The sequence below is a fragment of the Cnephaeus nilssonii genome (assembly GCF_951640355.1).
Source record: "Cnephaeus nilssonii genome assembly, chromosome: 11".
Classification (NCBI taxonomy): Eukaryota; Metazoa; Chordata; class Mammalia; order Chiroptera; family Vespertilionidae; genus Cnephaeus; species Cnephaeus nilssonii.
This window is the reverse complement of record NC_137082.1, coordinates 92,837,010-92,850,123: the sequence shown is the minus strand read 5'-3', so window position 1 is coordinate 92,850,123 and position 13,114 is coordinate 92,837,010. Positions and strand designations below refer to the sequence as shown.

General features: G+C 57.7%; 1 protein-coding gene across 3 annotated transcripts in view; it reads right to left on the bottom strand.

The window, feature by feature from the left end:
- The window catches only part of ZNF521 (zinc finger protein 521), a 285,963-nt gene extending 273,384 nt beyond the window's left edge, over positions 1–12,579 (bottom strand). For 2 of the 3 annotated variants that reach the window (XR_013814214.1, XM_079784492.1), the window contains exons 1-2: positions 12,441–12,579; positions 11,362–11,402 (exon numbers count right to left, since the gene is read on the bottom strand). Coding sequence is in view for 2 of the 3 variants with exons in the window: in XM_079784492.1 (XP_079640618.1) it covers positions 11,362–11,401 (40 nt within the window). In the remaining variant the exon portion in view is untranslated. Of the gene's footprint in view, positions 1–11,361; positions 11,403–12,177; positions 12,243–12,440 lie in introns of those variants that run through there. The other variant, XM_079784493.1, reaches the window with a different exon arrangement.
- Between the last annotated feature and the right edge of the window lie 535 nt (positions 12,580–13,114).

Below are 13,114 nucleotides of genomic sequence, written 5' to 3'. Positions count from 1 at the left end.
GCTAAAGCCGCAAGTCCGCTATACGATGAAGCAGGTTTTCGAACACTTACGTTAAACATTTGACCTACTCGTTAGTTTACCTGTTTTCACTCATGTGGACACATCTGTGTCATTAACATTAAGCAGGCGTGAAAAGTTTAACGTCAGAGAATAGTTTCCTGTGTTACTGTAACTTTAAATGGATACTGACCAGGTCCAGTAAATGCTCGCTCACCAGCCACCTAAGTAAACAGATGCACATGCGGGGCGGGGCCCAGCACACACAGGGCAGGGCTTTGCACACACAGGGCAGGGCTTTGCACACACAGGGCAGGACCTTGCACACACGGGGCGGGGCCTTGCACACACAGGGTGGGGCGGGGCCTAGCGCAGGTGGGGGCATCACGCAGGTGGTAAAACTCTGCAGAGGCTGCGCCACGGGACAGCAGACCGATTCCCCTGCGATGTAGCTTGATCACGTGCTAATCACGCTTACAGGCAGTGACCCTTGAATTTAAGCATGTAGACTGTGATTATAGATATGTAATATTCACTTACGTGGGAAAATTACTCGTGTTTTTTCCAACATATGGTCTATTCCCTAAAATTTGCTAAAAATAACAGTGAACTAATTTAAAAAAAATATCCTGTTAATTTAATGATAAGCAAATCTTTATTAAAAGCATTTTTAAGTTCACGTACGACACACGGACCGGAAATTCTGTCCGTTAAATCGAGGCCGCAAAGCGAGGGTTTGCTGTACTGTGCTCGCTCCCTCGTTCTCAGCTCTCCGGCAGCTCCAGACCAGAAGTCACAGTGGGAAGTGGGCCCGTCTGATCCCTGGTGTTTGATTTTTGTTCCGTCAGCTACAACTCAATCAAGTTCGCAATTTAAAAAGCATGCCTGTCCCATTAATATGAATTATTGATCAACTTGCAGGAATTACAGTTTCTCAACATGAGAAACCTACGACGTGAGTGACTGAAGAGAACTCAGAAGTCACTCATCCCGTGAGAGATAAAGGGGCGTCAGTGCCACCACAGGCGACTGGGCCCGGGTTTCAGTGAGGCCTGTCTGAGCAGGCTCCTGGCCTCAGGGGCGTGCAGAAGCCATCCCGGCCTGCCAGCCCCTCACACTCAGCCTGGATTTCAAACGTGCAGACCAGCAAGTCGAGAAACAGGGAAGCCCCAGCCAGGGGGCTCAGTGGTTAGAGCATGGCCCATGCCGGGAAGGGCATGGGTTCAATTCCCGGTCAAGGGCAAGTACCTGGGTTGCAGGATTGATCCCCGCCCTGGTCGGGGGCGCATGCAGGAAGCAACCAATCGATGTGTCTCTCTCACATCCATGTTTCTCCCTCTCTCCCCGCCTCCCTTTCCACGCGCTCTGAAAAAAATCAATGGAAAACATATCCTCAGGTGAGAATTAACAACAACGAGATAACACAGTTGCGTTGAAGAGGAGCTATAAAACGGTGTCATTATCCTGTAATGGTTCTATGCTGAGTAGCAGACACTCGCTCTAATGATGTCATGCTTTTGGAAGAGGCAAAAGGGACTTCACGTTGCTCATCTCGGACAGTCCCCCCCCCCCCCCCACAGCACCACCCGCTCAGCCTCACGTCTTCGAACACGAAGGCCACGGAGACACCCCGTACAACACTGTTACCCCAACACGTCTCAGGCATCGGACCGACGGTTCTTTCAAAGCATTCACCCATCGCCAGGGGAAAAGACAACCGAACTTGCACAATGGACTTTTCAACACCAACTTGTTTCCTTCCTCAGTGTCCTGTTCCCGGGTATTTAATGGAATGGATTCCTCATGACTTGCTTCACCTCAACTGCATATAGCAGAGGTCGGCAAACCGCGGCTCGCGAGCCACATGCGGCTCTTTGGCCCCTTGAGTGTGGCTCTTCCACAAAATACCACGTACAGGCGCGCACATACAGTGCGATTGAAACTTCGTGGCCCATGCGCAGAAGTCGGTTCTCGGCCTGGGTGAGTCTATGTTGAAGAAGTGGCGTTAGAACACTCAAGGGGCCAAAGAGCCGCATGTGGCTCGTGAGCCGCGGTTTGCCGACCACTGGCACATAGCAAGGATTCTGGCCTGAAGTTTCACTGGGCAGTTTTTAAATATCCACATCATATACATTCTCCGAGAGGCTCCAATTATCTTACAGGATGCCATCGATTCTTTGAAAGTTTTAAAAAACTAACTCTAATGTCAAACAATTAACTTTCAAAAATGCTGCACAGATATGTTAGGAGGTGTGTGTGAGAGGCATTGCAAAATCAATGACGTGTATCCACAAGGGCTGGAGATAAACATGCTATATATCTATAGTCGGTGGTTTCAGCTCCAGGAAGTGTATTCACCTCTTAATTATAACAGGAAACATAGATGGCCATTCTTAACAAGCACAGCTCATCCAGGTTTCGGTGTCCAAACGTTTTTGCAGCACACTTTCTCTAACCTTCTTAACGGACTCCACTTGTTGAAAAAGCGGGGAGACCACGCACAAGCCCCTCCTCCTCACGAGCGTGGCTTCCTTCCCCGAATGAAAGCGCAATGGGAGATATTTGCAATCCCATCCCGTTTTCCAGACCATAAGCTTCCAAAAGAGCAAGACGACGTCTGTGTGGTTTTGCCGCTGAATTCTGAGAACTTAGCACAGGGCCTGGGGCAACATGCGCATCGAAAGACAAGAGGAATCCTGCTAAATGCCACAAGGAGCCCCCTGCCTTCCGCAGAGAGCGGATCCGAATCCTAGAGAGCAGAGGGCGAGCGGCTCCCCAAAAAGTGCAGCCAGCCAGTCAGAGCTCGCCCTGTGCCCTCCGGACCCTGGGACCATCTCCTCGCTCACACCACCGTCGTGTCCGAGCCCCACTACTGAGGACCCCAAGGCACCGCTTCTGGTTCCATTCTTCACTCCCCAGGAATCCACATGCATACCCTGGGCCCCCCGTTTTTCACTCTCGCCTCCCGTCTGCCAAAAGGAAGTGGGTCTAGCTTTGCATATTGTACACGGATAGCTTCAAACCATCCCACCCCACACGTGAGCCCCTTGGCCTCCACACGGCAGCTCACGGGTAAAACACGCAAGCGAGCTCATGTCGGCCCTGCCTCCCCGTTGCTTGGTTTGGGTTCCCGGTACGGTATGTGTTTAAGTTCTTGCTTGACTTTTTTCATGTATAAAAAATAAGAGAAGGTAACAGTGAGAGACGGCGGCTGGGCAGCATCCGTCTAACACACCTGAGGACGAGGGAGACCCTCGGCCATTAGCAACGCGGGAAGCAGCGACGCCCGAGTCTCAGGCACACGCTAGGTCTCCTCTGGCTCTACGGGGGCGCAGGACACTGGAGAACACGTGAAAGGCGGGAAGCTTTTTCTGAAAACCAGTGTGTCACTTACAACACGGCAGTGTGTTGTAGGATTCCCGTCACAGCACCGCTGAGTACGGCCACTCTAGTTATGGGCCCCTGGCTGATGGGCCCCTGGCTGATGGGCCCCCTGGCCGATGGGCCCCCTGGCCGATGGGCCCCTGGCCGATGCGCCCCTGGCCGATGGGCCCCTGGCTGATGGGCCCCTGGCTGATGGGCCCCTGGCTGACCTGGCCTCTTTCAAAGAATCGAATGAAAGCCGAGTACCGCCTTCATCCCAACAGCACTAAGTCCCCATCTCTCAGCGAACACGGATGGATAAGGAATTTTGGAAAAGCCAGTCATGAAAAAAAAGGAGTAAAGAAAAGAGTGAAACAATGGCAGCCGACAGTAAACTGACTTTAATGTCCAAAGGGAAGTTATATTCCTTACGTTATCACCAGTTTTTGTTAGGCAACATTAAACCCAATCCCGTTTTCCCCTTAAACAGTGATTAACACATACAGACTGGCTAAGCAAAATGTACTTTACACAGAACGCTAAGCATGTTGTATGCATGCATGCTATTCATGTGTGTATCTCATACTGAGCTGTGTGACCACAGGGGAGATGAAACCTTTGGGTCTCATCTATAAAAAAAAAAAAATGTATTATAACCAAAATACCAAAATGCAATTCCAACCAACTGTATTGTGAGTGACTATGCTGCCTGCCGCCGCCTGACCACACTGAGCGTGATGCTCACCGACGCCTCGAATTGGCTTTCCACCCCAAATCACCTTCGTGCGAAAACCAGACCTCGGATGCTCAACACATTCTCCACGCGCAGGCGACGGACAGACAGACGGGCGTACGTATTCTTCTTCTCAAGGTCTTCCAAGCATTGCCTAGCCCGTGAGATTGAAGGAGATGGTGTCCCACCATCATTTTTAAATGCATGCATTCACCCTTCCGCCAATCTTCTGAGAAAGGGGAGTTCTAGACAGTCCTATGTGGATCTGGGTTTCTTTTAATGACCGAATTAAAAACCTCTGCAATCAGGCATGCAGAGCAGAAATGCCAACTGCAGGCTGCTGCCATCATAATGATCCCCCAAGACCAGCCGGTGCTGACGGCTGTGCCCGGGTCCCCAGGCGGCCGGGCCTGCTGCTTAATCATCAGCCCTAAACCCGGAGCCACTGAAGTTTTACAGAATTCCTATCTCCCTGCATTTCTTTCATCTCTAATAATCACTAAACTGGCATAATTACTCAGACTAGAGGTGGAATGTGATGCATGCTAAAAGCCCGAGCCGCCTAAAATTAAAGGAAAAAAAAGAGGCATGGTACTACTTAGTTTTCAAAGATTTATCTTGTGTCAGGCTTTTATGCCAAGAGTTGCATAATTACTTAAACCATTTAAAAGCTTTCCTTACACTATTTGATTAATACTATAACAGAGCTATTTAAATTTACTAATGTTAACTTTAATGTTTAAGTTATAATTGCTTTGTAATAACGTTGCTGCAGCACGTTATTTTAAATCGGACAAGTACTCTTTCATTAAAACGAACAAGGTGTTTGTAACCCTAGCTACTGTACCGTGTAATCCCCAAACAAAAACAGGACCGTATTTCAGATTTTACCGAAATGGGATTACACTGTTTCATGCATTCCCCACTCCCACCTCCCCCCGACGAACGTCAACCTCTGACAAACACAACTGGAGTCAACGGAGAAAAATTTAAATACATCTGAGAAAATGCTTTAGCCAGAGACCCTTTGTATCAAAACCTGATTCAATTAAAAAGCATTCTTTCACTATCGGCCTAATGACAACATTTACATTTTTAACAACCCATAAGGCTGCCTAAAGATGATACCAGCGCTGCAAGTCTTAAAATGATTTTTCTCTCTTAAAAAAAAAAAAATACCTAAAAACTCAACATGGTGTCTATTAAACCCAGCCATAAGGAATGTATTCTATGGCAACAGAAGTAATGACCCTAAGCCAGCCATGTGAGTTCTGTCAGATGGATTAATAAAGCGCAGTAATAGGAAAAACAGGCCTTTCATAAAATTCTTAGTGGATCGTGGTAGAACGGCTCTCTTCCACCATCAAAACTTCTTTCTCCGCGTTGCATGAATTTACCTCAAAATGAAAACTCAAGCACGTACGCTCCGTATTACATTTCAACTTCTGTCAACAAGTATTTGGCTAGATTGAACAGAGCGGCCAATTCTCACAGACTTCCTGGAAAAGCAAAAGGAGGGGAGAAAAGTGTGCCCAGAAGATGGGAAGAAATCTCCTCCAGGTACGCGGTCAGACCTGCGGGGACCCGCACGCGCAGGCGAGAAGACCTGAGCCTAATTCTTAGAAGCAGAAAGTTGGAAAATGTTGTCATCGCTAGGAGATGCCACTGCTGTCAATAGCTGCAGGGGATGTGAAGGGCGGTGGGAAGACTCTGGCAAAGCAAAAGAGGAAAATTATTAGCAGCTTGCCTTAGAAAAAGCGGCTCCTCTCACTCCCTTTGTAATCTCACTTTCGCACGCACGCTTTTATGTTCCATAGCCTATTTTTTGCCCATTTTTTTTTTTTTGGCAGGATGACGAAAGGCCCACCAGCCACTCGTGCAACAAGCAGATGTTTGTGTCTGTGAGGCCAAGGGGAGCCCACGCGTGCGCGTGCCCTGCGCGGAGCAGACGCGCCAGGCGCGGGTTTTGGGGAAAGACTCGCCGGGCCATCGGTCCTGGAACTTGGACTGGCACGCGTGGGAGTCCCGCCCGCTGTAATGGCTGTTTCTGTGGATGCCGGACTGTCTGCTGATGGGGCTGTCACCGATGGAACGACTTCAGCGTCTCTCAGCCGCATCTGGACGTGGTGGCGGGAAGGAACAGCCTCTGCCCCGGGCACCCGGGTCCAGGGGCCGCTGTCCGAGGGGCCCGGACCCCACCCTGAGCTCCCGCAGCGTTTCGGGCGGCCAGGCCTGGCAGCACCCAGACCCAGAAGCCAAGCCCGCGTGGCTGGGCGCCGCCCCCCGAGCGGAGCCCCCTGCGCCCTCGCTAACAAGGAAGGATGCGCAGATCACACACACGGACCTCGCCCTAAGACTTCCAGACGCTCACCTCGCTATCGGAACGGGGCGCCACGCTTAACTGGTGCAGAGGGAGCTGTGGGGGAGGAGCTGTGCTGTACGTTTTAATGACAAGAAAACTACCCTACTGTCTTCATGCCACTGACTGTGTGTGCACATGGAAGTCCAGGCTGCTTTGTCTGTCTTTTCTCAGGACGGCAACGTCGCCAAAGCTAAAGCGGAGTCTCTCCCGTGGCGAGGTGGTTTTTAAGACATAAAGCAGGTGGAGCTGGAACCTGAGCGAACCAGACCTTCTTTGTTGTGGTTCTACGTCACCTGCCCACCTATCAGGAAACGTGTTTTGACTTGGAAAAGCGTTTCGAGAAGGCCCGCGGAGGTGAGCGTTTCTGTGATCGTAGGGACCAGGACAGCTGCCTGCCGTGGCCTCTGGGCGAAAAGCTCCCTGGTGACGGGCTTTTCCACGGGAGAACACGGCCGAAGGGGTCGGCTTCCTGACGCGCCAAAGGTTCTGGGCTTAAAAGCCATCTGCCTCCACGTTGACATGCTCTCCTTTACATTTCTCCTTGCCGCTGAGAGCTGAATTCCTGCCACTTCATTATATTCCTAAATAAATTACTTCTTTAAAAAAAAAAAAAAAAAGAAAAAAACACCTTTCTAAGTACAAAGGAAGGTAGATGGGAAAAAGGAAAAAGGTCACTCGTAAGTGTGATAACTTCAGAATGTGCCAAGTCGCCAAGGGTTCGCTGCTGTGGCCGCCAAGCTAAACAAGGCACTTCGGGGCTCCCTCTCCCCGGTTCCCACCGCTTCCCTCCCGGGGGCCCCGGCACCGGGTTTACGAACACCTTAGGGTCCAGATAGCCTAATTGTGTCTTGTGTTTAACTTGGCCGTTTGCATGTCTAAGAGCTCCCCTCCCTCCTTCCCAGCTTTATAACTTGGCTCTCGCCGAATATATCACACCTTTATGCAGTGGGCCACTTTTTCCTACTCACAGTGCTTTCTGGAGTAAATTTGAAGGAAAAAAAAAAATGGTTATCAGGTAAAATGGCTGGGGGGGTGGGGGGGAACCTCCTTCAGAGAAGCAACACGAGAGACAGAAAAAAGCGCCAGCAAGAAAAATAGAAATAGGTCACAATTGACCAATTTGATGCTACTGATTTGCTGCCTGAAAAAACAAGCTGACAGCAGAAATGTTCTCAGTCAGTAATCGACTCCAACGCCGTGGCTCCTCGCTGGCATCGAGATAAACATCCACCCGGTACGGGTGGGGGGACGGGGGGACGGGGGACGCACTGAACTGCCTGGCCATCCCTGCCTCCGCACGCTGGCCTGGCCTCTCCGTTTCATTAAGCAGAAAGGTTACCCTGAAGATTCGCAGCTGGTGAGGACAGAGGACGCGTCTGCGCTTCGCGTCGGAGCTGAGGATTGTGATGGGAGGGCTCCGAGAGGCAGAGGGGGGCCCAGAGTGTCCTGGCTCAATCGTATCTTACAGCTTTCACCAACAGAAAACACGGTGACGGTCTCCGGTGCTCCCGGGTCCTAAGGCACGGAGGAGGCGAGGCGGCCGCGCCGGGCACCGCCCTTGGCAGCCAGAAGCCTGGCACCCTCTCTCAGGAAGGGGTCGTCCGGAGAAGGACAGTGAAGTCTGCTCCCAACAAGAGGGCCCTGCACCGTTTTTTAAGTAAATACCGTGATCCGCTGAAAATACGAAACGTATGCAGACACCCCAAGTACATCCAACTTGGGGTGCAGTAGCATTTCCGGGTGGTGATCCTTGCTAAGCATTTGGGTGAAAACAAAAAAGCCCCAAACTTCACTGTCATCTGGTTGTCCTGTTGTTACCTGACTCACGTACACTACGCCCCCGACAGGCGAGCTCCCGGTGACGAAGTCCCACGTGACAGCCATCCCAGGAAGGCCTGCACAGCGGCCTGTGCAGGGACAGTGTGGGCGCGGGAGACCGGCGGGCATCGGAGGCCGAGCTCCGCGCGTGGGGGAGGAGGGCACCAGGCATCGCCGTGGTGTCCAGGGCCGCTGGCAAGCCGGTGCCAAGCGCTCCCCGCGGCTCGGAAACGCCGTCCCTCGTCCCAGAACACCAGCATTTTTGTCTCGGTTGCAAAACGACTGATGGGTTCTCGAAAAGAAACTTGAACCACGGCTGCCTTTCTACGGCTACTCCTGGCCCAGGGTGCGCGGGCGGCTCACCGCGTATTCCGAGGCCAGGGGACTGGACACCGAGCCCTCCCCGGGCCTCCCTGTGGTCCGTGTGACCTTGCAAACAATACCGGGGCCGGAATGCACGTGCTCAGAGCACTCCTGAAACACGTGTGTGTTTCTAAATGGAGACCCTCCCAGGGAAGACGGAGAAACAAAAATAAGTGAGGGAAGGGCGAGGCCTTTAACAAGAGCCACCTCGCGTGCCCTTCTGCTTCTCAAAACCGGCCCTCGCGCCCCAGTGCCCCCTCTGACATGGCTCACCCAGGCCTGCACGTCTCCAGGTGGATGCCAACCCTGAGCAAAACAAAGCGGCTGCTCAGGGCGGTCTGTGCCCTTTCTATTCCTGTCCTCAGCTCCTCACCCCAGCTCGGCCTGCCCCGCTGGGGCCACGGCTCTTCTGGGAGCCGACCAGGCCAGCAGCTGAGCGGAGGACACCCCTGTCCCGTGCCCACGCCAAGGAAAAACCATCTTTGTTTTTCACGGGAACGTTTTATTGAGAGCCTGGCAGCTGACACCCAGGTGCTGTGCTGGGGGAGAGAGTGCAGGAGCTGCTGACATGTGTGTGCCACAGGACAATGTACCCGAGGAATCCGCTGCCCGCCGGGCTCACGGCGACTTGCCATCTTTGCTTCTGCACAAAAACCGCGCAGGCCTGGGTCCCAGGGACCTGGCCTCGGGGCTTCTCCGAGATTGCCCCCTCCGCCCCCCGCGAATATCGCCCACCCACAGGCTCCCTGGCTGCGCGCACAGCCCTGTGTGCAGAACACAGCAGCCCCCTCGGAGAGCAGGGCGCACGGCACCCCAGGCCACAGAACTTCCCCTGCGGGTTCATCCCCAAGGCCAGTGAACGCAACACTCCGAGGCGGCGATGCGCTCATCAAGCCGCCCTACAAACTTCAATAAACTTTTAAAAATCAAAGGCCTTCCAGGTTCCAGAAGCCTGCGCAGCCCTTTCCCCCGCGGAGGGACCCCAGGGGGCCCCGCCGGCTCCTGGGAAGTTCTTCCATCCCCGGGCCCGGACCTGCGCTCAGCAGGACTTTTAAGGGCGCCGCCCAGCAAGGTCCCCCCACGCGAGGGGGTCCAGGGCACCCCGACAGCCAGACGCCCGTGCGCCCGCGGCGTTTGTCTGTTCGCTGACGACTCTCGGATCTGTTAGGCCCTGGGTCTCGGTTTTCCCGGAAAATGTGCGGCCCGCGTGGCTGTAAATCAGAGGGGAGTCAGGGCACAGGCCAGGGGTCCACGCCGGCCTCAGCCTGAAACTTCGCCCCAGCTCCAGGGAGAGGGGGGCCTCCCGCCCGCCAGGCCTCCCCCCGGCCCTGCCCGGCCCTCCGAGAAGAAAGGGCTTTGTGTGCGCCAGGGCTCCGTTAGCCGGTCCGCGCGGTCCGCACACCGAGGCCGGCCGGGCGCGCAGGGCGCCGGCGGCCACCACCCTCCCCTCCCGGCCGGCGGCGGGGTGCGGACGGCAGCGGGAGGGCCCCGGGCGGCCCGGCCCCCGAAGAGGAAGGGGGTGCTGCCCCGCGGGGACCCGAGGGCGGGGCCGGCCGCGCGGACCTGGAGGGACCCGGCGGGCCGAGGGGGGCGCAGAAGTCGCCCTTTGTCCGGCGCCTCCGCGGTCGCCCGGGCCTCCGCCGCCTCTCGCTGCCGCCCCAGTGCCTTCGCCCCGAGTCCGCGCCCGGCCTGCCCGTGCGCCCTCCCTCCGGCTCTGGGCCTCGGAGCGCCGGACCCCGGCTCCCAGCGCCGCCCGCCCCTGGTTTCCCCGGGAGGAGGCTCGGGAAGGTGGAAACGGAGGCCGAGGAGGAGGGAGAGGGGCGAGAGGAGGAGGGAGAGGAGGAGGGAGAGGAGGGAGGGGGCAGGGGGAGGGGGAGGAGGAGGAGGAGGAGGAGGAGGAGGAGGAGGAGGAGGAGGCGGCCACGTGACTCTCGCCACATTCCTCCACAGCCACCGGATCAATAACTTCAGTGTCCCCCGTCCCCCGTCCCCCGTCCCCACCCGCCGCCGCCGCCGCAGCCAGTGCGCCCCCCAACCCCCTCCCCCCCCACACGCCACCCGCAAACTTCCCTCTCCAAGCGGGACGATGGGGAGCCGGACCCCCGCTCCCAAAGCCGCAGGTCGATCACAGGGGCGGCGCGGCGGGCAGCAGGGGCGAGGGGGCGGCCAACTTTCCCGGAATGGCCCGGCGGGGGCGCGGGGGGCGCGGGGGGCGCGGGGACCGCGGGGCCAGGCGGCCGGAGCGGGGAGGCGGCGGCGGCGGCGTCCTCGCCCTGCGCGGCCGGAGCTCGGGCCCCGCGTCTGCAGGCGGAGGCCGCGGCCCCTGCCCCGCCAGGACCGGCTCCGGCCGCGGCCGAAGGGAGGCAGCCCGCGCGGCGGCCCCTCCGTTCTCCGCGCAAACAGCCCAGAAACTTTTTCCTCCGCCCGGACGTCCTCCCGGGGCTCCTTCCTTTTTGTCTCTTTTCACGACCGTGTGTGGGTTGTTTTTCCGGACCCGCTTTCTACCGCCGCCCCATTGGGGGACCCTCCTCCCGCCTGGAACGCACCCCCCCCCCCACCGCCCCCAGCACCCCGACCCGTCCCGCTCACCCCACCTGGGGCTCCCGGGGCGGGAGCGCGCGCCCGCACTCGCACTCACACTCCCGCGCGCACGCCCCGCGCCACGCACCCTGGCGCCGCTGCCCGCAGTGACCCCGGGCCGGCCGGGAGGAAGGGGCCTCCTTACCTTTGAGGGATCTCGGTTTCGCTTGCTTGCGGCGAGACATCCTAAAAGCAAACAGCTGGAGTTGTTTCAATTCCGCCCCGAAAGGCACGGCGCTCCTCGTGGCCGCGCGCCCCTCGCGCCGGGCGCCCCGCGCCCTCCGCGGCCTCCCTCGCGCCCCGGCTCCGCGCTCCTCCGGCGGCTCCGGCGGCTCCGGCGGCTGCGGGCGCTCGCGCGGGGCTGGCGGCGGCCCGGGCTCCGCGCTCTGCACGGCGGCGGCGGCGGCGGCTGCACCAAACTTTCCCAGCCTGCGACCCCCACCCCCAACCTCAAAAAAAAAAAAAAAAAAAAAAAAGAGGTAAAGAAAGAAAAAAAGAAGAAAAAAAACAGCTAAAAAAATACTTTGCAGGACAAGGTTTGAAGAGCCGTCAGATAAACGAGAGCGAGAAAATCCGTTACCAGGTCCACCTCCATAAAAATGCACGTAGTTAATTCAAATAGAAAAAAAAAAAAACTAATCCAAAGAAAAGCGTGTTTCTTTAAAATCGCTTTTCCTTCGCAACAAAATCGCCCCCTAAAAAAAAAAAAATAGCGACGATTTGTTTACAAAGCGCGTCGGGCTCTTTTGTAGTTTGGGGGCCCCGGGTGGGAACCCGCCCCGCGAGGCGGCGGGAAGGTCTGGAGGAGGAGGACCGCGCACCCGCCGAGGCCGAGGCGAAGGGGCGAGGGAAACGGGCCAAGAGGAGAAAATACTTTTTTTTCTCTCTCCCTGCCCCCCCCCTTTTTTTTTTTTTATAAAACCCACAGGAAAGTCATTTAAAAAAAATAAAAAGCCCGCACCCGAGCCGGCGGCCCCTCGGGGGTGTGCGGGGCTGCGTGTGCGCGCGGCGGGCGGCGCGGGGCCGGCGGCCGGGGCGCCCGTCGTCGGGGCGGGGGCGCGGGGCGCGGGGCGCGGGCGGCTGCGGGCGCCGGGCCGGGGGCCCTGAAGTCTACGGCTGCCCGGCGGCGGCGGCGGCGGCGAGAGCAGGCGGAGGAGGCGGCGGCGGCGGCCGCGAGCGGGAGGAGGAGAGGCGTGCGCCGTGCGCTCCCTCCTCATCACCAACCTGCGAGGTCTTGGACTGCGCCGTCGCTCCGGTAGTCCACATAATAATGGAAAATGGAAGCAGGGCCCCCAAAGCCATCAGGATGGCTCCAGAGGGGGCCCCCAGCCCGCAGGGACTCGCTCTGTACGTAATCACTGAGGAAATCATTGTCAGCCCGCCCGCACTCGCACACAGACACGGGGCCATGATTAAAAGGCGAGCGCGCGGGGAGCGCCGGGCCCCGCCAAGACCCGGCCTGGACGCGCGGCCGCGCGCGCGGATCCGGAGCCTGGGGCCGCCCGCCCGCCGCCCGCCCGCGCCCCGCCCGCCGCCGCCGCCCCCGCGCCGCGCCCCGCCCGCCGCCGCCTGCACACACCCGGCCGCCGCCACCCGAGGTTCCTGGGCTGCCGGGCGGACCTGGCTCCTCCGCCCGCCCGCCCGCCCGCTCCGCTCCAGAACCGAAGGCCGCGCGCGGCGCCGCGGAGAGCGGAAAGGTCCCCCTTCTGGCCGGAGGGATGCGGCGGCGGCGGCCGGGCTGCGGGGCCGGGGGCCGGGGGCCGGGCCGGCGGGGCTCGGTCGGACCTCACCGTCCGTCCGGGGGGCCCAGCCGGCGGCCCGCCCGCGCTCTGGGGAAATCTTTGCTGGGGCCACAGCCGGGCTGCCAGGCCTCTCTGATTTGGAAGCTTTGGTGAAGG